Here is a 23,636-nt window from a genome sequence, read left to right on the forward strand (position 1 = left end):
CGTGTGCAGAGGAAACTGATAGTGTTACAATAGTCGGACGTTAAGAAATTACCTCGTTGTGAAGATGAAGGTGGAATCCACATGAGTGAGGAGGAGTTCTTGCAGCTTTGGTGAAACAAGCAGCACAGGACGGGTCATGTGACACATTCAACCGCCTCTGGTGGAGTTTTAAATACCTTTCAAATATCTGTGAGAATAAAATAACACAACAAGGAGTTAGTGCATCAGGAACCAGCGTGTACTTCATATAAATGGATCTGTGTGTATATGAAGTACACGCTGGTTCTGTGTGTATATAAAGTACACGTTGTGTGTATTGTATATGAAGTACACGCTGGCTCTGTGTGTATTGTATATGAAGTACACAGTGTCTCTGTGTGTTTATGAGGTACAAGGGTGGTTCTGTGTATTGTATATAACGTACACGCTGGCTCTGTGAGTATATAAAGTACACGCTTTTTGTATTGTATATAAAGTACACGCTGGCTCTGTGTGTATTGTATATGAAGTACACTCTGGTTATGTGTGTATTGTATATGAAGTGCACGCTGGCTCTGTGTGGATTGTACATGAAGTACACGCTGTGTGTATTGTATATAAAGTACACGCTGTGTATTGTATATGAAGTACACGCTGTGTATTGTATATGAAGTACACCGTGGATCTGTGTGTATTGTATATGAAGTACACGGTGGCTCTGTGTGTATTGTATATGAAGCACACGTTGGTTTTGTGTGTATTGTATATAACATACACGCTGTGTGTATTGTATATAAAGTACACAGTGGTTCTGTGTGTATTGTATATAAAGTACACGCTGTGTGTATTGTATATAAAGTACACGCTGTGTGTATTGTATCTGAAGTACACGTAGTGTGTATTGTATATAAAGTACATGCTGGTTCTGTGTGTATTGTATATAAAGTACACGCTGGTTCTGTGTGTATTGTATATAAAGTACACGCTGGTTCTGTGTGTATTGTATATAAAGTACACGCTGTGTGTTGTATATGAAATACATGCTGGTTCTGTGTGTATTGTATATAAAGTAGACGCTGTGTGTATTGTATATAAAGTACACGCTGTGTGTATTGTATATAAGGTACACGGTGGTTCTGTGTGTATTGTATATAAAGTACACGCTGTGTGTATTGTATATAAAGTACACGCTGTGTGTATTGTATATGAAGTACGCGGTGGATCTGTGAGTATTGTATATAAAGTACACGCTGTGTGTATTGTATATAAAGTACACGCTGTGTGTATTGTATATAAAGTACACGCTGTGTGTATTGTATATAAAGTACACACTGTGTGTATTGTATATAAAGTACACGCTGTGAGTATTGTATATAAAGTACACGCTGTGTATATAAAGTACTACCTTCAGACAGTGGCAGTAGAGTCTCAGGTGAGGAGCACGTGGTGTCATGTCGCCTCCCTGTGGTGGACCCGGCTCCATCTGATCGACTGTGCGGGGATTGATTAACGACGCCTGGCTCCGTCGAACACCGATAACATCGCTCAAAAACATGGCGTCGCTGTCATCGCCGCTGCGCGTGTGTCGCGGGATCCTGAAGGAGCTGCGCGCCTCCATGGGGACGAGCTACAAACAGTCCCTGGCCTACAACTACACCCTGGACCAGTTCCGGAAGAACAAGGCGAGTTTCTGCGTGGATACGATCCGGGGCTAGCGTTAGCCGGCTAGCATCACAAACAGCACAGGCTAGCGTTAGCGTTAACTTCTTTGATTATTTACGTTGCACTGTTTACTTGTGTCGTGAAAGTAGTTATCGTCCTTCTTGAAGCTTGTAAATACAACAACACTCAGCTGGAAATACTTTGAAATACTTTGACACATGCGTCACATGCAAGGTGACGGAGCCGGAAGGACATGTTGACATTAGCCGGATGCTAACGGGCCGTAGCTTACACGCAGGTGATCAACTAGCTACTAACTCATTATTACTTAATTTATAGTTTGAATTCAAATTAATTTAATTCTTAGCATCATTCACTGTGATCATGTGCTCGTAGATTAATAAAATATATGTCGAATTAATAGTTTAAACATTAAATACACTTAAAAAAAACAACCAAGGAGTTTGTAACCTTGGAGTTTGAACCATGAAGGTACTGTTTTCATGTGTAATAAACTCTAAATGTTTAAAGTCCTGAACAATCACTGACATATTGTGTCATCAGCTTATCAATCATAACTTTGTGTACCTAAGGCGACTAAATATCGTTTTGCATTTAGTTTTTTACCATTTCAACTTTAAACTCGACCTGGATACGATGTGTTTCACCATTGTTTCCACCATGTGCTCGTGATTCCTTATGTTGTCTCTGTTGTCCATCACACAGCTGCCTGTGGACATGTAGCACCGGGCTAGGGAGCATATAGGCTTAATGCTCGTGTTAGCTGTGCTTGGGAGAACAAGGCTCACCAGGGTGGTCGGATGCATGCAAAGTCACTGAAGCAAAACAGCCTGGAGCAACTCTCGCTTGTCACTGTGTATTTGTCCTGACTGTGAAAACCCCCCCGGGCCGTTATAATGTATATGTGAGTCTCCGTGGGGACTGGACCCAATGCTCACTGTCCATGTGGTTGTTGGAGTTGATGAGGGAAAAGACACGTTGTGATACAGGCACATTGGTTTGTGTTGTGGTCTCTTGTTAGAGTCACTGCTAACTCCATGTTGTCCACCAGCTACAGCTCAAGGCTTTTCTCCACAAACAGTCATTTGTTGCATTATTCTCTGTGGTGAGTGATGGAATAAAAACAACAGAAAATATAAAGAAATTCTGATGCTTTACTGTGCAAACGGAATTATTATCTATTTGTGGTACGATCTGCTTCATCATCACGTTCTTTGTGTTCCCTGCTCACAGGTGACCGGGGAGCGGTACTGCCGGGCCCAGCGGGAGGCCGAACACGACTCGCACACGTACCTGTGTCTGCTGACGGCCACCAGGCACCACCTGGCCCTGCACCAGCTCTACCACGGCAAGGGGGAGCGCAGCATCGAGCAGTCGGCCGACATGGTGGGGCTCAGGTTGCCCACTCAGCCTGGAGGCAAAGGCTGGGAGAAGTGAGGACCAGTGAGGAGGCCACATCATCAAACCTTTCGGAAAAAAATACTTTTCTGTGGTTGATTCATCCGACCTCATACCAGTCAGCTCCTTGTGTAACGTCACGTCCCAAAGGATGAATATTTGACTGTAACGCCACGCCAGAAGAAGCCACGCCCCCATGGACTGCTTTGAGGGAGCACCTTTTGTGTTGTTCTGTAAATATGCTGTACTCTTCCCCTTCACCTCACCTGCTTCTATTTGTGTTTCCTAATTGTTGAAGCATATTTTGAAAGCCATAGGCAAACATGAAAGAAACTGTAAGTACTCAGTTCATTCATTTGTCCCATTAAAGTATTAATCACTGCTGTACTTCCTGTGTTCTTTAACGAACTTGGTAACACTACATGCTTGTGCATCAATTAAACTGGTAATTAAATGCATGTAGGTAAAAGTAAATAAACATCACACTTCATCTGGATGGAATCACTGAGAATATTCAACATGTTTTTTAGTGTCATGTCATTTATAGATAGAGCTGCTAGCATAGTTTTATTTAAGGGTTTTACAGTTATACGTAATAATGATCTTTATTTATAAAACAATGTTACAAAGATGAAACAAACTGTTCTCAAGCAATGATGAATGAAAAGAAGCCACATATAAGGATAAATAACTAATATAAATATTACAAACTATTATCAAATAAGTGTTACAAAAATATAATTGTATAGAAATAGATGTTATAAGGTGACTGAACAAATAAGATTCTGATTTCATTTCATTTCACATATCATTCAGGAGTTTGTTCCACTGTACGTGAATTCCATTAGGTTTACGCTGCTTTTCTGACAGTTTGTCCCCTTATGAATCATTAAGTTGAAAGGTGATCACCAAAAAAGCCTTTGCCGGCTATTAACAGTAACGGTTGAAGATTGGTCTCCAGGCAGCTTCCTAAGGGACAAACAGCCGGGGGGTTGTTGTGTTGTGCACCTGGGGCAACATCTGGTAATCAGACGAGAGGAGAAGTCTCCAAAATCATAAAAACCATAAAATGAAATATTATTTTCTGTTGCAGTGAGTTTGAATGGAGTCTTTTCATCTCTCTCTTCCTCTCCAACAACACAACAAACGTTTCAGTCCCACTTTTTTCATTAAATCTCCCCTTCCTGTTTGCTCCTGCTCTCCAGCGGTGACTAACATCGCCTTCAGTGGGAATTTAAATAGACCAACCCTAAAGCACAGCAACGCACAGTGACACGGGGAGGAAGACGAGCACACGTGCACTGCTCCAAACCAACACACACACCCATACACACACACACACACACACACACACACACACACACACACACGACCCTGGATACAAAGCCTGACAAACCAACAAGCTTGTTTCCAAATGTATGTTACACAAAAATACAGAATGTAAATATGCCTCTGCTGCACACATCTGGATCCTGGATGAGACACGACACGAAAAACAGAAAGAGACTGAAACCTTTAAGGGCTTCTCTCAGTCTGAGGTGAGGATTTTGAAGGTGGTGACTTTTACACTTAGGTGACGTCACTAAGGGGCAATAAGCTGTGGAGACGCTCGCTGTCATCTCGATGCTTTTGGTGAAGTTATTGTTTGTGAGCGAAAGGTGGTGACATAAGGGAGAGGATGAGGAAGAAGAGGAGGAGGAGGAGGAGGAGGAGAGAGGAGGAGGAGGAGACAGTCCACCCGTCACAGAGGAGGCTGATTTCTTCTTTCCTTTCCGAAGGGGCGAGGATTCAGCATCTCTAATTTCCCAGGAGAGAGAGAGAGAATCGGTGGAAGTAAGCGCGCACTGTTCCTCCGGAGCATCAGGACACTTCTGCTCATCGTTCATCGAGGTTCCTTCAGGAGTTGGACCAGCAACCGAGGGGACAGGTCCAAAGCGCAAAATAAAAAGAAGGCACAAGGACGCACGGGAGGAGAGAGGACAGAGGACAGAGGAGCGAGGAGAGGTGACCCGGCCGAGGAGACATGTTTGGCATGATCAAGAACTCGCTCTTCGGAAACACCGAGGAGACGGAATACAAGCTGCTCAGCACTGAGACCAAGGTGAGAGGACATACACAACTTCCTCAGCAATGTCTTTAAAGTGTTTTCTGTCCAACACGCACGTCTCCTCCGTCTTTACGCGCAGAAATCCTGCACAACTGAAGGTGCAAGATTCCTGCTCCTGTGTGCATGAATATTTCATCCAGCACTCAACCCTGAGTGGCTTATTTTAGGGGGATTCTGTTCAAAATGGACTTGTTTTCCTTCCACATCCCTGTAACCTTGCCTGCGCAGCCGGGCTGTTAATTGCTTGTGACCTATAAGGACGCCTGCCAAGCCCCAGTGAGGGGCAGAGTGTCAGCCCGGCCTGGGGGTCTGCTGCCAATCAACAGGGCACAGATTTATAAAGATGCTGCGGAGTTTGGTTTTAAACCTTTAACCAATAATACACACTCATAAAATCAGGAGAAGCTTTTTATTCACTGCTCTGCTCAAAGCTTTGGGTCACTGCTTTTTGCCATTATGGCACCGTGGACGTGTGCATGGGAAATAAAGCTGGTGTGTGTGTGTGTGTGTGTGTGTGTGTGTGTGTGTGTGTGTGTGTGTGTGTGTGTGTGTGTGTGTGTGTGTGTGTTCGTGCAAGTGAAACCACAGGGGACAGGTCAACTGACGATGAGCTCACACATGTGTGCACTGATACACTGACCGTCTCCCTGATGAGGACGAAGATACAGAAAACACGAGCGTCACAGATGAGGAAGGGCACGACCCCTCCCCCTTGTTGTGTTCATGTACTCATGTTGTGTACTTGTATTTATAACGTGCGCACACTTTGGAAGAATTCCAGATAAGCCCAGTGATGTGTGACGTTAACCGACCAAATGCCCAACAGCCATTTCGAGGTTCTTCTCCACTGACCCGTTGACCTACAGTACAATACTGTAGATGTGCATCAGGCCGTGGAATGTCACCGCCAGCCCGGGTCCTGACAGTGGCTTTGTGTGTTTATCTTTCTATGGCAGCTAACTTTTCACGCACAGACAAAGGATGTCCATCCGAACGGGCCGGGGAATCAAATGACCCAAACTGACACACACTCACAGAGAGGCAGATCTGCTCTGACACTGCATACAAACATCCACGAGTCAGAAGCCGGTGAACAAACAACTGCTTACAGTGATTTGAGAAATTCAGACTCACATTCAGAGCGATGCAGGTTCCTGCTGAACGTCTCTGGGTTTACTTTAAATCAACAATTGTCCAAAAGTGGACAGAGCGGATGATGATGGATGGTTTATAGAATGCAGAACATCACCCAGAGTCACTGCAGTGAGAGAACCGACTGTGATCCAGAGCTGACAAGTCAAAGCTGCGCGTTCATCAAATCTCTGGAATTGACTGATGTTTAACAGCAGGTATTGAAATCAGAGCTGGTCACCTGATCCCCGGAGCAGCCGCCCGACTCTGACACTCTACACTCTTAATTAAAACTGACACAGAATACACAGCAGCTGCTTTCAGACACTCGCACACAAACAGGAGAAATATCGCTGCTAATGAATCCAGGTAATTATTTCAACAGCAGATGAAATGACAGTCGTAGGAATGATTACACCTTCTGTGTGCTTTGTTCCAGACCCAGAGTAATTATCACTGCATCAGCTCGTAGGACAGCAGCTTAACACACACATGCACACAACCACCACAAAGACAAATTAATTGCACAGCTTAACCAAAGTCAAGCTCGGCTTTCTTGGTATTTCGTCCTTACAGAACATAGAGGTCGTCCCACTGACAACCTATTCAGTGCGAACCCCCCCGTAATTAGTGTGCAGGAGCCCGGCTACCTGTCACAAGTCCGACCTTCATGATAACATAGTGTTATCTCGTATGTGCTGAGGGACGAGTGCGGCTGCAGCGTCTGATTACACTAACACCACACAGGTTTTTACAGGTCATGAGTTTCCACTGGAGTGGGTTTGTAGATAAGAGCCAGTGGATGACAAGTTGTACAGCAGCTGGAAGACATTTAAAAACCCTGTGACTGGAGGATACGCAAAGAGTCACCAAATCAAGTTACAATATGAAGACAAAATCGTCTGCTTGATATTTTTAGATTTGAATTTTCCCTCAGGAAAGAGAAACCAGGCTCAGGAAGCCGATGTGAGAACGAGAGGAAACAGTGGAAAGCATATTTCCATTCTCGTCTTTTTTGCTGCAGAAAAAATCTGCGAAATGACCATTTTTATTTCTTAGATCATTCTTGAGATTCTTACAGATTTATTGTCAACATTATTATAACATTATGAAACTCTACTGCAGATCCATGTGCTATCAAGACCACAGATTTGAATCATGTCAGTGTGACGAGGAGCTGTACTTGAAACCTGCATCATTCCTTCAAAACATATTAAAGTTAATGCTCAGCAGCATAGTTCAGTGACTGAGCTCCACATTAACCCCACTTAATCATATTTGATGCAAAACTGTTGCATCATATTAACGCTGTGTGTTGAGGGGGGTGGGGGCAAACTGTGTGTGTGTGTGTGTGTGTGTGTGTGTGTGTGTGTGTGTGTGTGTGTGTGTGTGTGTGTGTGTGTGTGTCTTTGCCTGTGCACGGTTATGTAAGACGATGCATCTCTTGCCTATTATTCTCTGTAAGCTCACTGATCCCTGCAGAGCAGAAGAAGAAATTAAATCACATCAGTGTAAATATGTTCCATCTGCATCTTTTTATTTGGCTGCCCACGTTGGTTTAACACGCGCATATGTGCACACACAACCACACAAACACACACACACACACACACACAAACACACACACACAAAACCCTCCAAGTGTAAACAACGCCGGTTCAGGGCTTTTGTCCTCAGGAGCAGATTGTCAACATCAGTGTGTCAGAGGTGAATCATATCTGAGCTTAACCTCTCCCCTGCACCCATCGCCAGGAAGAGGACGACTGTGTGATGTGTGCATGTGGGTGTACGTGCATGAAAGCTCCCAGTGTAGCGGTGGCTGACCTACTACGCCTGAAAGCCACTCACTGATTTCCCCTTTTCTGCCCGACGTAGGATGGAGTGAGTTTTGAGGTGCGGCGATATGATGCTGCCAAATACGCCGTGGTCTCCTCCGAGGGACGAAGCTTTGACCAGGCGACGGGGGAGCTGGTGAGGAAGCTGCTCATGTACATCGGTGGCAGCAACGAACAAGGTAAACTCATCGGATGGCACAAAGCAGAGCTCACACCTCCACCAGGATCCAACAGTCCTCCTCAAGCTGCACCACATCTCACACACTCAGAAATATCAGTTCCCTGAATTTCCCCTAATTATTTTCACAATTTTAAAGACAGTGATAAATAAAGTCGTGGATCTGCCCCCTGATTCAGATCCACACAGAAATTGATTGGCTTCTTCCCTGACTCATATCACATCTTTCCACCAAGTTTCATTGAAATCCATTCAGTTGTTTTTGCCTCATCTTGTTTACAAACACACAAACCTACTAACAAACAAAGGGACGGGGGTGAAAACAACAATATTCCAAGTGGATCCAAGATATGTTTATTTACATGAACCCATCTTATATGTATAACATTATCTCTCCTGTAATAATGTTGTCCATTAAATAAGTGTGTTTCTATCTTGGATTCATCTTTTTTTTAATTTATTTCATCAAACTGATAATTTTCTTTATATCCACTGTGTTTCCTTTTTTATTAAAGCGAGTAGAGAGTGCTATTTTTAAATGATACTCCTGGTTTAGTCTCTTCTGACCTAAGCATGACTTGGCTTTACTAGAGGACACATTTGAATAATGCTCAGACGCTGATTCATGTTTCCTCGCTTCAGGTCAACAGACAAACGTAACCTCGGCCGACGAGAAGTTCAAACCAGATCCTTTAATTTGTCTGCTCTTTACAGAGGACGAATTTACACAGCCTGTTTTGCTGTGTCTGGATAGAAGCTATCAGTGCTGACATTTAGACAATGATATTATGAACTCAACACAAAGTCACACATCCTGACCTTTAGGTTCCGGGCACTTTACTTTGCAGGAGAACCGTTAACACTTGAGTTCCTCTGCTTCTCTCGACTGTTTAACCCCACTTTCTGTCTCGTGTTTCTTCCTCCCAGGTGAAGCCATGGGCACAGCCGCGCCCCTCATCATCACGGTGTACCCGCGGAACGACGGCGTTCTGTCTCGCCGGCTGGTGGTCGGCATCCGTGTGCCCACCGCGTACCAGCAGAGCCCCCCGACTCCCAGTGACAGTGCCATCAGGATCGAGGAGCGGCCCGGCATGACGGTCTATACTCTGTAGGTTAAACATGATGAACATCGAGTTTCACCTCTGTGTGCACGTTGATTTGAGAAGCGAACACGTGATGCTACTTCACATGACCCCAACGCACTCGTAGCCCTTTTGTTTTCAGAGGCCTTAGTTAATGTTTTCAGTTTCCTGCAGCGATTCAGAGAAAGAGCTGCTCCTCAGGCAGATTCACTTGACCTCACTGCTGCATGTTTGAAAACTCCCTGTTCTTTTCCAACGAGACAGTGCAGCCTTTAAAAAGTCCACATAATGAACCAGCACTAATTATCCACCTAATCCACGTCCTCTCGGTTTCTGTCTTCACAGTCAGTTCGGAGGCTTCGCCGCGGAGAGCGAGTTCCGGGCGGAGGCCTTGCGTCTGACCCGCACTCTGGGTGAGACCGCCCCCTTCCAGCGCAAGCAGTACTTCTGCTGTAGCTTCGACCCGCCGCTCAAGCCTTACGGACGCCGCAACGAGGTGTGGTTTCTACAGGAGGAACCGTAGGAGGCGCCAGGTCACAGTCGAATCCTCATCCCCAACCGTCACCTCCCTGTTCCTCCTGTAGCTCTAACAGTATTTGATTGGTCAGAGCAATGTGGCAACTTTGTTGACCTCTGAACACACGTGGACACACAGATTACCCGTGTTGCCTTTACCCACATTAATCTTCTTGCTTGTCACATATACTTAATCGTTGCCTCACTGAGGTTAAGTGTTGAAGCAACGGGAGGATTTAGAACATCAGCGCAGCAGCATCCTCTCATTTCATTTTCGCTTTTTCTCTATTTTGGAAGTTTGGAATTAAACTCGGAAACACAACATGTTATAACAGTGACTAAATGCTTTTAGACAAGCGTAGAGCTCAGTAGGGATGGAACTTCGTGGAATCACGTGTTTTTCATGCAGAAAACTTTCAGGACTTTGAGTTTAGTTCTCTGAGCCGAGAGAAAATAGATCTTACAGACTTTAGTTAAACTGTTATGTTACTGCCACAGGACTACAGGTGTGGATCAGAGAATAATTTGTATTTAAAAACAAATGAAGAGATTTGAAATATGTTATTTGAAATAACATATTCCACCTCAATCGTATTACTATTTCATCCTTGTATTATATAAATTATCCAAACAAATAAGTTAAAATCCCCTCGAAAGATACACTTTAATTACAAACAACATAATTTATTCACTAGAATTAATTACATGCAAAACAAATCCATGACTCCCACTCACTGTGCCTGAACGCAGGAGGAAAGGTCACCAGCCTCCCACTCACTGAGAACAGCCAGCTCCCTGTGGACGGCACGAATACATTTCAGATTCCTTTCCACTTTACCTGACATTGAAAAAGAAATAGTTAAAGCCCGGAGTTCCCTTGTATGCGTATGTGACGGGCATGTTCAAGCCTCCCAAAGTCAGTCACAGTGACTGACAGAGGGGGACATGGCCCACATAGTCTCTGCACATCTGTATTATAGTTAGTTACAGTGAGAAGTTACATCAGATACATGGTAGTAAAAAGCACACGTCCTTTTCATAAGTGAGGATCTGGAAGAAACAGGAACCGAGCCATAGAACTAGTCTTTATGAATCGATGTGTGGAAAGCTCAGAGGGGAAATTAGCTAGTTAGCCGATAGACTTTGTAGTTATGTGTTGGTCGAGAAAGAATTTGTGTGTAGTGACTATTTTGTGTAACATCTTTATTTATTCAGACTCTTGAGACTGTTATGTGATGCATCTGTACATTGTGATTTTAATGTGATAAGAGTGAATATATTGTTCAGGTTTGGTAGTTTCGTAACATAATAAACATGTTGCGTAGTTTTTTGTTTATGGGTAACGTGTATTTAAAAAAGAGCGGACCTCTGAAGACCAGGCATACACCATTTGTAGATTCACATAAAAAAAAAAAGTCAACTGTTATCATTTAATTTGGAAAATGATTACCAATCAATTAAGGAAGCTGCAAATTTGAGTTATGTTTAAGTAAATAACATGAGCATAATTTAAAATTTGCAAACTAAAGATATAGAACTGTGTCTCCATGGTGACTGTGAATCTCAGATATTAGATATTTAAAACAGACTTAGACTTTAAAATGTTTAAAACAAAGATTAATGACAAAAAAAAACTACAAAATGTGAAATTTAATAAATGACATTTATTAGATTTTAACTGACAGACAAAATTCACCAAAAAGGGTACAAGGAATTGAAAGGAAATATTAATATACAGAAAATCAAGCAAACTAAAACTCAAAACGCAAATCGAACCTTCCACCTCTACTGCTGTGTGCAAATAGTCCTTCAAACAGGTGTTAACTGGGGATGTAATTACACAGCTTGTTGAGGCCTGGCCCAGTTTAATTAGGAATAAATGGTCGACGTTCACAAGTTTCAATAGCAGTTAAAACACTCTGGGCCCTTCATATAATCCACGCAGCCCTGTAACCCCACACTTGTGTAATGACTCCCAACAGCAGGGTTCTGGTTTCAGCCTTGCATTCATGAATACATCAGATGTCGAAGGGGTCAAGCAGGTAAACCCAGCTTAATCCACCTGTGACCTTATTATGTGTGGTTAAAATATTGCACATACAAAGAGTTGTTATGTAAGAAATCTATCTGATCCCCTGTTTCTTCAAAGCCGACACTTCTCCTTCTGATCATCTGTTACTACGCAGGGGACTGGGAGATATGAATCTTAAAATAACTGGAATCACTTCGACTGAACACAAGCACATTAGTCCTATATGAAGGAAATGTTAATCAGGCAGATAATGTATCACTGAACACTATTCAACCCTTTTCTGTTTCTTATATTCATAACAAATACTCAATGCAAATCTGTATAGGAAGGAACACACGGTACTTGCAACGATACTGCAAAAATACTTAATAGAAGTTGATAAGGTTAATATCTATAGACTCTGCAATCAGGATATTGCTACAAAATGTTTTGGTAATAAATCTGCCTTTAGAAAATACATTCCCCGCACTGACTCCTCCTTTCAGCGAATAACCAGGACAGGTTTTCTGCCCTCGCCCACGTGTCCAAGACAGAAATAAAAATTTAATCTCATCACTGGAAATGTTAATAATAACGAGGCTCCGCAAAGCCAGAGATTTAAGTTGCCAATCATTTCATGATAATCACTTGAACTTAAGTATAAGGAATAAACAGCATTTCTAAGATGTGATTGTTGTGTGAGCTATTCCAGTATTCAAAATATCATTCATTCACTCACTGGGGAATTATCACTGACATCTTTAAAGCACTCTATTACTTGCATCTTCTTTTCTGCATTCTACTCGAGTGAGTGTCCATCAACCCCACTCCTGACTTAAGGATATAGATATAAGATACAGAGGATGAGAGAAGAGCGTCATCGAAGTGAAGCTGCCGGAGCCTCAGTTGTCTTTCTTCTTGGGAGAGTCGGGATAAGGTGCATAGGGTGGAGGCCGCTCCTGTGTGGGAATAAAGAACAAAAACAGTGTATAAATACGTTCTAATGAACACACAACTGAAACTGAAGAGAAGCAAAGCAACTGACCATGGGCATGTAGACATTGTGTGGATTACTGGGGTTGTAATACGCGCTGCCTGCTGCCTCAGCCGCCTTGGAGTTACCTGTGCGTAAAGTGAGACGGGACAGAGACAGGGTTGACAAAGACAGACAGCGATGGCTGCTGAACATATTTAGTAACAGACGCTGCAGCTCCCAACACTGTGAGGAGAACTGAGGCGAGGAGGAGCACAGTGTTAGTCAAGTGAAGCACAACAACTGACAGCTCCGGAAATGCTCCAGACAAAATCCAGCAGAACGGAGGCAAACGTCCAACTAGAGCTCTGTCTTCAAATAAAAAGATCAGCCAAACTGACATTTCAGCAGTGAACCGACTCACAACTTGAGCAGAGTGAGACTTTTCACTGGAATCCACAAGGTGCAAAAAGAGAAAAGAGTACGTGAGGGAGGAGAAGAGGGGGGATTGTTTATTCTTTGTAATTTTGACGTTGAGCAAATGAGACATGAGCACTTTTTTTGGTGGTATGCTTTAAAGTGATTCACTTTGAGGCAGACGGATCAGATGTGACGGGTGCAGTGACACAGACATGCAGAGAGGAAAAGGGAGGGAGGGAGAGAGAGGGGGGGGGGGAAACAGACCTGGAGCTGCTTGTGGTGCTGCTGTCCAATTCTGAGGGGGTGCAGTCCAGTTTTGGGGCGGCCCAGGGTAGGGGGGAGGTGGGGCCATGTAGTCAAATCCAGACGGGTACATTCCTGGAACACAGATGAGATAAGACGAGTGAGGTGGATTTCCAAGGTCAGCGGAGGTTACAATCTGTCAGCAACTTGTTACGTGGACCGAAAAAAAACCCACAGGCATGACAGGGAGACAAAGAAACTGCAGCATCATGTGTGCCTCAAGAATTGTTAATGCACAATCTGCTTATACAAGAATAAACATGTGTAATGTTTACACGTGGATACCTGACCCGAGCCCAACAGGACCTGCTGGGAACTAATACGTTCTAATTGGAAATGACTGGGGTCAGGTTCGGACACAAATACCAGGCTGCCTGTCGGGTTCAGGTCCGGCTGCTCAGACAGAAAATTGCCGCCCAAACCACACTTGAATATTCATGCACGTGTAGAGAAGCACAACCTAAGAGCTATAACCTTTAACCAACCTAAAAGAAAGATAATTTATTTATCCCGGAGAACCTGCAGCAGACTCTAGCGTTCAAATAATACAAAGTACTGAGTTCTGTACCTGCAGCAGCTGTTGGATAGCCCATGTTGGCAGGAGCAGCGGGAGGCGCCTGGTAGAATCCATTCTGCTGGGGAGGGGGTGGGTACGGGTAGCCATGAGGAGCAGGGGGGGCCGGGCCGTAGCCGTTCATCACCCCTGGTGACGGGTAGCCGTAAGAGGCAGCACCATTCTGGGCAGGACCAGCGCGAGAAGCTGCAGGAGAAGAAGATGTCTCATGTTTTAATTCACACTTTGAGTTTTTCCACACCTTTTTCTCTCCCCTCTTCAAATGAATATTCAGGATTGTAAAATTCTAGATGCAGTGATGAAGTAAACTAGCATTCATACCATTTGTGGCCAGTTTGAACAGATGCTGTCCCAGTTCGATGGCTCCTCCGCTGGTGAATGACATCTTGAAATGAGCCGGTCCCTCCCAGCCACCTGATGAGAGACGCAACCACAATTAGAGCAAATACAGAGATGCAGATTCTCCAAATTTTTTCAACCCCCAGGGTAAAAGGTCGTTGAGTCTGTGTGAGAATACAGCAGGGAAATGTCTAAGGAATAATCTGTGGAAAGTGGGCGTGTTGACGACAATGGGACAGATGTGAAAACTGGAAGAATACAATTATCTCAAGATGAAGAAGAGGAGCCCTACAGCTAGAAGACACTAATGGGAAAAAGGACAGGATTCCAGAGGTTTTGGTGAGAAGGATTTCTGGACACAATATCCCAGGAGATTGAGAGTAAAAACAAAAGACCACCTACCACCCGGTTCAGCTGTAACTGTCCCTTTAATGTAGTTGGCTGCGAACACTGGCTGCTCAATACTGCAGCCCTTCATCATGTAATAGGGGAACATGGCCGACCCCAGGCAATCCTTGGTGTTACTGGATACAAACAGCAACTACGCCGGCGACCGAGAGAAGAGAAATGTGGGGAGAGACACACGAGGACCAGTGAGAACATGAACACTGTCCAAACAAGAGGACAGGGGAGTATTTGTTGTACTTGTATGCAGTATTGACAGTATTGTCAGTACCCTGTACGGGGTGAGGAAGACTGCGCCCTTCTTCGTCCCCTTGAGCAGGTCTGTCTTTCCTGAGACATCAGTGAAGGACAGCTCCACGTTCTTACACTCCCTTAAAACACTGAGGACAGAAACAACATGTCACACCCACTGGACACAGAGGAAACACCACAGATTATCACAGTGTTGTACTTTATATGTTATAAAAACACAGCCGCCTGTCACAAGCGGAAGCTGACCCACGTTACTCAATGTTTTCAACGTGATGTCAACATCCTGCTTCCTGTTTTGATAGTGTGCTAACGCTAAAGCTCCCGTCGTTACGCAAAGCAGCTGTCAGGACGTCACACAGTCCAAAGTCTGTTGACATTAATAAAAAAGATACAAACTGCAACACAAACGGTGAACACAACATTTTTTAATTCCGTCTGTAGTTTTCCGTTCACAGCTGCTATAGCTATGCTAATGCTAACCAGGCCAGCTAGCTAGGAGGCTAGCACCGAGTTGACGACGCACCGGAGAAGTAAACACGTCACGCAGACACACAACACTGTCTCTGTGCGACCGGGTGGCAAACACACACACACAATCAACACGATCACACACCTTTCTCCGTTGTTGATCAACACGCCTCCGTTCTGCGAGTGGTTGCGATTCAGCGCCATGTTTATGTGTCGGTGATCCGCGTCCTGCTCAGTGCTGTACGGCTGCTTCCTGGGGGGGGGGGGGGTCTCCCTGCTGCGTCACAGGCGTTACGTCACCACGCCCCGTGACCACCTCGTGACTGTCAATCATAGCGCGTTGACGTCACTTGTCCGGCTCAGACACGCCCACTAACAACAATAACAACGGTAACAACAATAATAATATCGATAATAATTTTTATTAAAAAAACAATAAAGGGGGGAAATGACAATATCAATTATAGTTACAATGCCAGCTATCACAATAATGATAACAATAACAACAATAATAATACTAACAATAATTATAACTTCAGCCAGTGAGTTCCATCCTCTCTGTGTCCATGTGGCATCAAAATCATTATGTCTGAAAGTCAAGATTGTTGAGGACGTATGCCACAATATATATATATTATGTATATTGTATATTACAGTATATCTGTACAGCAGATTAGTGTATGTCTCATTCCACAGATTCTCCCTTCTCTCTCTGAGCAGAACCAAGGTCAGGTTCTAGAAAAAGAACCAACAGGACATTGTAGTGTCTTCGCTCAGGGACGTTAATTTCTAACTCAGAGGCTCCAGGCAGAGAGACACCTACTTCAACTCTTAATTCACCAGGGACAAGACGTGATGACACAATGTGATTTAGGAATCAATACTTTAGGCTTAACTGTCAAATAGGATGTGAAAACATACACATAACATAAGGAGTCATTCATGGATGTGTTCGTACATAACCAACTCCCCAGGGGACTATTATCTCAAACAGGCATTGACTGAGTGTATTGAACCAATCAGTGATTGGATCAGTCAGAATTCTCTTTGGTTAAAACAAAGATCAAAGTGGTGTGACTGTTTCTGGAGACAGGACAGAATGATTAAGAGTCTGTGAAGTTAATGTTAAACCACAAACTGAGTCAGACACTCGACCTCAATGTAAACGGCCACATCAACACAATAACAAAGCCTGCTTATTACCATCTGAAGAACAGATCCAGGGTTAGAGTACTTTGTTTTGCCTTGTTGTTCAAACGTGCAACAAATAAACTTGTCCTGCCGTACGTTAGCTAATCCAGTGTCAGAAATATCATTAACCAGTGAATTATCACTGAAAACCCCTCATCCCTAATTCAGATGACATGATGAAAGCAAGTCCACATGTACAAGATCAACAGTTCTACATTCACTTTATGATTTGGAATTCATCGCAGCTGAAAGAGCCTCAACAGAAGCTGATGCAGATGCTGACAGGATGTAGCAGTGAGGAGAGGTTTAGGATGTGCTCGTATAATAAGTGGATGAGTACAAGCGCTGCCATAGGGAGACAAGCTGGAGGGCTGAGGCTGGAAAGGCCTTTGAGTGACACAACGATTTCATTCAGCGGCTCCCTGAGGAGACATCAGGCCAAACAGGCGCTCAGCACGATACATGATTTAACCTTGACCTGTGTTATGTCATCAATTCCCTTTGTTTTCTGTCTCACTCTTCTAAGAAAGAGAAAGTGTGTGACAGTTTATCAACTTTGTTCCATCCCAGTGAACACACACCTCCAAGCTGTGCTGACACTCTGCAGGATGACAAGCTTCAAACCAATCAACACTAATTAACAGGTGGCACGCGACCCACAAAGAAAAGAGTCTCTGGAGCCAGGAGACGTATCAGTGAAAACATCCCAGAGATAACAAGATGAGTTGTGATCGTGTTAAGCTTTGTTGGATTTCTTTCTGTGTTGTGCTCATGGCTCAGCACTGCTGCTGCCTGTCCAGCGTCCTGGTGGAGAAGAGCCCCGAGCAGAGGAGGCTGCTCGTCCTGCCCAGAGTCACCTGCTCGCTCCGGGGAATAAAAGCTGTGTTTGCTCCGCTGGTCAGAAACAATATTCATGTGAGAGGTAAGATTCAATTCAATTCACTGTGTGCACTCTGCTCAGTCGGTATTCAAATGTGTATCTGCTTTTAAATTGACCTTTGTTTGCCTTCAATTTTTCATTTTTATCTTGTAAAGTACCTTGCAATGGTTTGGTTGTTATTACGATTATATTCTATTAACTGTCCTTATTGGTTAATTCTAGAAATAGTATTTGTAAAAAATGTTTTTTGCTAGGTTTGTCAGGCGCCACGGTCCCGGTGCCTCAGTCTGAGGACTCGTGTGGAGTGATGTCGAGCAGAGAGAAAAACCAGAGTATCTCCTTCTTCAGCAGATACGACAGCTGCTATGTTCAGATCGAGGTAAAAACACTAAATCATTCAGTGTGAGAATTTGATTGGCAGGATCCTCAGGGGAAATAAAGTATAACACGTATTTATACTTTGGTCCTAAATGAAGACTTTTTTCATTTCTAATTGTGGCTCATAATAAATTATTGAAATGTTTTTAATCGTACTGACACATGGAATCGTAAAACAAATTATGAATCTATTTGCGCTGCAGGAAATGTCGGAAATGTGGCAGACATGTAAATGGAAATGAGTCACCCAGATGTGCTCTGCCTGTGTGTGTGAGTGCATGGAAATCCAATAATGTCGACTTCCTAACGTCCATGTTGTGCTGACCTTTGACCATCAGAGCACCCGAGTGGTCATACCTCTGCATGTGCAGCTGAAGGGAGAGGATCAGTGGTTCAGGGTGAATATCAGCTGTCCTCTGATCAGGAGACAGGGCGAGCGGACGCCGATGAGGCCGACATGTGAGTAGAGACGACTGAAGGAGCAGCTAAAAGTCTTTTGCACTTCACTTTTCACTCTACCAGTTCAGGAGCCTAAACAAGCTGCTCTTCTCTAGTGTTGCCTGGAAAGTGTGGCACAGACCGAGCTCTGCGAGTGGACTGTGGCGATCAAATCACTTCCAGTGACGCCTGCTCCAAACTGGGCTGCTGCTATGATGCTGATGATTCCACCTGCTTCTATAGACTCAACGGTGAGATTGAAGCCATATTGGACACTTTGCTCCTTTTTTAAACGTTTAATATAAATCTTTTATCTTCCAGCCTGCTCTCTGGACGGACACTTTGTGTTCTCGGTGAAGGCCACAGACACGGACCCCCCCGTCACTCCCAGCAGCCTCATAGTCAAAGATCAGCCGCAGTGTTTCCCTGTGGTCGCCACCGCAGACACGGCCGTGTTCAAGATCGGAGTCACAGACTGTGGTGCAAAGAAGAAGGTGATGCAAGAATTTGATATCTAGCACTTCCATAAAATATCACTTAATGTACAAGGGTAAATCTGGAATCAAATTGAATCACAGCAAGATTCAATATCCTCTTTATACAGTCACAGGATTAAAACAGCATTAATCATCTTACCCCTATTGAATTTCTTTAATATCAGTGAAAAGTTGCTTGATTCCACATCCTTCATTCTCTGCCTGACTTTTAGGTGGAAGGAGATGTTGTGATCTACGATGTGGAGGTGGAGGAGCTGCACACTGACAGGACATCCACACATTCTCCTTTCAGGTCAGTTTGACCGCTGATGGTTCTGGCAGAGGACTTACTGGTTATGGAAACATGATATGTTAGTAGTGATGTACTGGTTTCAGTCTCCAGGTCCGGTGTGAGTACGCGAGATCAGATCTGAATCCTGCAGCAGACGTGAGGTCCTTGTACGCAGTGACCAACCCCCCGCCTGTGGTTGCACTAGGAACCATCAGAGTGCAGATGAGAATAGCCACAGGTGATGAGATGAAGAGCAGTGGGCTTGTTTGGTCCTTAGAACAAAACCTGAACGATTCTATTTGGGATTCTTGTTCTAGATGCATCTTTCACGTCCTTCTTTCCTGAGGAGCAGCTTCCTCTGAGTTTGCCGCTGCGTTCAGCTGCTTATGTGGAAGTCTCCATCGCCCAACCCTCCCCCGACCCGAGCCTCTCCCTGCGGGTGCAGGACTGCTTTGCCCACCCTGTGTCCAGACACTCTGTGTGGATGCTCCTGTATGACGGGTAAGACCAAGGAAATTACAGTGGCAAAATAAAAATCAAACTAGACAGTTAACAGTCCCCTCGTTAAGCCACAGTCCAGATTTCTACTTAAATCTGCTTCAAATTGCACATACTCATAAATTCTCTAAACATGTCTGATTCATCAAGATCCAATTATTAAGTAGCGATAATTAGTTTCATAGTTTTTGAACAAACATGGAGACTTCACCTCCCTGGCCACGGTCACTATTTGCATGGATTACTGTGCAGCTGACAGCTGAATTTTCTCCTAGATGCCCGAATCCTTTGGACAACATGAGAAGCTCTGTCCCTGTGGACCAACGGGGGAGGACCACCTCCCACTCCCAAGTGAGGAGGTTTGACGTCAAGACCTTTGCCTTCTTGGACCCTCAAACGGGAGATCCCAGTGAGGAGGAGGTAAGGTTTCAGGAGTTTATCATCTTAACTAACTAAACCCAGCAAAACGGGTTCTATGGCGACTTGTTGACTGTGTAATCTCTCTCTTAGATGTTCTTCTATTGTTGGGTGGAGATCTGCACCGACGATGTTGACTGTGCACAGAGTTGTGCCATCATTTGTGAGTACATCATCACTTTGTGCATCACCTGTTTGTGTCTGTGTAGTTGTTTATATTCACCCCCTCTCCTCTCTCAGCATCTGAGGGCGAGAGACGGAGAAGAGAGACCACGTCTGAGTCGGACCAGCTCCAGTTGGTTTCCTTAGGGCCTCTGCTGCTGGGACAGAACAACACTGAAGTGGAAGATACTCCGTGTGTGAAGCAGAACCCAAGTGAGTCCTGTTCATCAAGAAAACAACTTAGAACTTCAGTCCTTATGAAACCACATTTAGATTCAATGGGCCAGGTTTCTATTTGGATCTCCACATCCTTATCCACAGCAACTCCAAATATTACTAGATTATTGCGCTATATTTCTGTCTGGTTTATATTTTAAATAAAACTTCCTGCATCATTTCTTGAGCTATTAACAAAAATGTCAAACAAAAATCCCCCTCATTGAATCGACCCCATACCCCATCTCAGCTCAAGTGTCAAGATAATTTTTTTAGGTTTTTAACGTACTCCTGCTAAAGGCAAGCGGGATTGAAAACCTAACATGAAAGTTTCTTCCCTCCTCCAGTGTTCCATGTGCTGGTGTACATCCTCCCTGGTGTCGGCGCGGCCCTGCTGCTGATCCTGTTCTTCACTGTGTGGTCGGGCATCACCACGTGGCAGAAGACCAACATACAGAAACCTTCTCAAGCACCAGTTGACAGTGAACAGTGCCAGTAAATCATTTGACCTTCTCTAATGTGCATTCTAATTTATTTTGACCTCCAGGTTTGGAACCTCAGACACTGATGTGATAAAGTGTTTAAATAAGAAAGTGCAAATCATTGGGTTTGAATCAGAATAACAGTTTATTAACACATTCCTTTTATAATAAAGGTTTTACAAAAAGAGAAGCAGTGAAATGAGTGAATAGAATCTTGGTAGTTGAGTCAGTAAGGTCTGAACTTCCTATTTGCTCTCAGCAGAGCGATTTTCTGTTTATCCTCCTCGAACTTTTTCCTTAGGTCAGCAATATCTGAAAAACAAATGATTGTATCAGAGACGTTCTGATTTTACAAAGCATGAATATTTTTAGTTTTAGCCTCCAGAGAGAAGAATAAACTAACAAGACCAATTCTCCTAAATGTTTACAATGGCTCAGTAGCACCGTTTAAATATAAGCAACTTACGCTCTTTTTGTGTGTTCCTCTGCTGCCAGGAGTAGAAGTTCATGAGCTCCTTCCTCTTCTTCTTCCTTATCTCTTTCTGTAGAGTCCTCTTATTGGCCGCCTCGCTGTGGGGGCGGGCCTTGGCGCCCTTGTGACCTTTTGTGACTTTCACCCAGCCCTCTTCGTCCTCTTGCTCCTGCTCGGCCTCCTTCTTCTGCTTCTCCTCATCCTGTGACAAAAAACAAAACCCAGGTTCAGTCACATGTTACGAGTATAGGCGGGGGGGCGGTGTGATGCTGCAGAATTCTCACATCTCTTTTCCGTTTGTCGTAGCCCTCCATGAAGGAGTCGACTTTTTGCTGTAGTTTGTCCGGCTGAATGAAAGACTCTGTGTACTGGTGAATCCATTCTGGTGGGAGAAAGAAACCACAGAACATGTGTCATAAATCTGAAACCCTCAAGATCCCGATCAGACCTGGTGCCAACATCTGTCCTGAGTGATCGGATGACAAGTGGTCAGCGATAAGAACACTTTTGAACCCTCATGTGTCCTCAATGTTCCTTGAGAACTGGTCTAATACTTGTTTCACATTAAAAAGACTAAGATAAATAAAATATTACCACCACAGTATGAAACTAAAAGAATATGAAATGAGGCGTTAATGAAAGAAAGGAGTGCACCACTCACTCTGTATTCCGGTCTTTACGGGACGCTGCTCGGTGCAGACCACCAGGGGCTCGTCATCCGGGTGGGATTTAGCTGAATTGACACTGGAGGATTTTTTGAACACGATATATCCCACTTTGAAACCCTGGAAGAGGTGGAGAGAGACACGCACCAGGTTAAACACTCGTAGTGTGAGTGTTTTGCAAACAGCAGCAGGAGGAGGAAGCCAGCACCGACCTTCTTCTCAGCTGGTCTGAAGAGCTTGCTCAGTTTGGGTCCGGACTCCTGGAAGGAGCCTGGATGATCTCTGAGCTCCACCGACTGAACTGGGCCGAACTGGGAGAATAACTCTGTGACAACGGTCTGGAACACACAGCAGGAAGAATGATATCTGGCACATGGTATTAGGATTGATTTGTGACAAGACCAACGTCCATCACACGACTCAATAAGGCCACATGGAGATTCGGCCGTGTATCAAAAGAACCTCCACACTCTGTCTGGCACATTTTTTGTTTTTAGTTTTTTATGCCAGTTTTTGATTTTCATCTTTAAATCCCTATATTCTCCAAGTGTTTGATCATTTTAAGTGTTTTAGAGCAGTGCAATATTCAACTAACTTTTATTCTGCTTCATTATTCTGGGTCTTACACGATATGTCCCTGTGTTCTGCTTTTTGTTCTGTTCTGCAGCGGCTGAGGCAAGAAAAACGTCACCATGGGGACAATAAAGTTTATATTGATTCGATCTATATTTCTGTGCTCTTTTCTGTAATTTTTTTATATGATTGTCACCCTTATAAGCAGGGTCGGGTCTAGACAGGCATGTATGAGGGGGCAGACACAAATCTTGAGGGGGCATTGTGCTTTATTATATTATTATTATTATAAATTGGGATTTAGTTTGAGGGGGCACAACATTTATTTGAGGGGGCCAGGCCCCCTCTTGCCCCTGCCTAGACCCAGCCCTGCTTATAAGTCTGATCATATTCCGACGAGGATCCCAAAGACACACACACACTTTACCTCGGAGCAGTACGGGGGGATGTTGAGGACAAACAACGTCCGGTCCAGGGGTCTTTGTGAATTCTTCTCTGATCGAACTTTGTGCTCCTTCACATAAACTGTGTGTTGAGCTGAAGAGTCGGAGCTGAACTTCAGGGACAAGACTGAAGAAGAAGAGGAAGAGAGAAGATGAAGAAGCGACACGTTAAACATCTGTGAACATCAGGCGAACTCCTGTTGTACGTCGTAAACAACAGCTACGGATCGATAACCTCCATCACAGTCAGATCACAAGGAAAAGCTTCGGTTCTGGTTTAAACATTTGTTTAAAGATTCTTCATTTCATCACAAAGTACCTGCGAATCCTCCGGGGATGATACAAGGCTGCCCACTAGCATGTTTCCTCTTGGACGCCGCCATTTTGTTGTGACCTCTC

General features: G+C 44.1%; 5 protein-coding genes across 5 annotated transcripts; 3 read left to right on the forward strand and 2 right to left on the reverse strand.

The window, feature by feature from the left end:
* The first annotated feature begins 1,508 nt into the window (after nucleotides 1–1,508).
* Nucleotides 1,509–3,561, forward strand: fmc1 (formation of mitochondrial complex V assembly factor 1 homolog). Its single transcript, XM_061090623.1, has 2 exons — nucleotides 1,509–1,661; nucleotides 2,896–3,561. Exons 1-2 carry the CDS (start codon nucleotides 1,533–1,535, stop codon nucleotides 3,097–3,099), a joined length of 333 nt encoding a protein of 110 aa, XP_060946606.1. The 5' UTR covers nucleotides 1,509–1,532; the 3' UTR covers nucleotides 3,100–3,561.
* A 1,522-nt stretch (nucleotides 3,562–5,083) lies between these two features.
* Nucleotides 5,084–9,916, forward strand: LOC133023549 (heme-binding protein 1-like). Its single transcript, XM_061090615.1, has 4 exons — nucleotides 5,084–5,161; nucleotides 8,174–8,312; nucleotides 9,239–9,419; nucleotides 9,739–9,916. Exons 1-4 carry the CDS (start codon nucleotides 5,084–5,086, stop codon nucleotides 9,914–9,916), a joined length of 576 nt encoding a protein of 191 aa, XP_060946598.1.
* A 1,637-nt stretch (nucleotides 9,917–11,553) lies between these two features.
* Nucleotides 11,554–15,905, reverse strand: wbp2nl (WBP2 N-terminal like). The gene is made up of 8 exons (XM_061090605.1): nucleotides 15,800–15,905; nucleotides 15,206–15,314; nucleotides 14,932–15,070; nucleotides 14,512–14,604; nucleotides 14,185–14,376; nucleotides 13,578–13,691; nucleotides 12,966–13,042; nucleotides 11,554–12,879 (listed from the first exon to the last, which is right to left on the reverse strand). Exons 1-8 carry the CDS (start codon nucleotides 15,856–15,858, stop codon nucleotides 12,823–12,825), a joined length of 840 nt encoding a protein of 279 aa, XP_060946588.1. The 5' UTR covers nucleotides 15,859–15,905; the 3' UTR covers nucleotides 11,554–12,822.
* A 1,711-nt stretch (nucleotides 15,906–17,616) lies between these two features.
* Nucleotides 17,617–21,263, forward strand: LOC133023665 (zona pellucida sperm-binding protein 4-like). The gene is made up of 12 exons (XM_061090739.1): nucleotides 17,617–17,767; nucleotides 17,980–18,104; nucleotides 18,442–18,562; nucleotides 18,658–18,792; nucleotides 18,863–19,035; nucleotides 19,251–19,330; nucleotides 19,414–19,547; nucleotides 19,627–19,810; nucleotides 20,083–20,227; nucleotides 20,318–20,387; nucleotides 20,465–20,599; nucleotides 20,950–21,263. Exons 1-12 carry the CDS (start codon nucleotides 17,617–17,619, stop codon nucleotides 21,099–21,101), a joined length of 1,605 nt encoding a protein of 534 aa, XP_060946722.1. The 3' UTR covers nucleotides 21,102–21,263.
* Nucleotides 21,214–23,621, reverse strand: rrp7a (ribosomal RNA processing 7 homolog A). The gene is made up of 7 exons (XM_061090604.1): nucleotides 23,557–23,621; nucleotides 23,222–23,364; nucleotides 22,434–22,559; nucleotides 22,218–22,341; nucleotides 21,841–21,938; nucleotides 21,551–21,758; nucleotides 21,214–21,396 (listed from the first exon to the last, which is right to left on the reverse strand). Exons 1-7 carry the CDS (start codon nucleotides 23,618–23,620, stop codon nucleotides 21,311–21,313), a joined length of 849 nt encoding a protein of 282 aa, XP_060946587.1. The 5' UTR covers nucleotide 23,621; the 3' UTR covers nucleotides 21,214–21,310.
* Nucleotides 23,622–23,636: the final 15 nt, after the last annotated feature.

This window comes from Limanda limanda, chromosome 17 (assembly GCF_963576545.1).
Source record: "Limanda limanda chromosome 17, fLimLim1.1, whole genome shotgun sequence".
Taxonomy (NCBI): Eukaryota; Metazoa; Chordata; class Actinopteri; order Pleuronectiformes; family Pleuronectidae; genus Limanda; species Limanda limanda.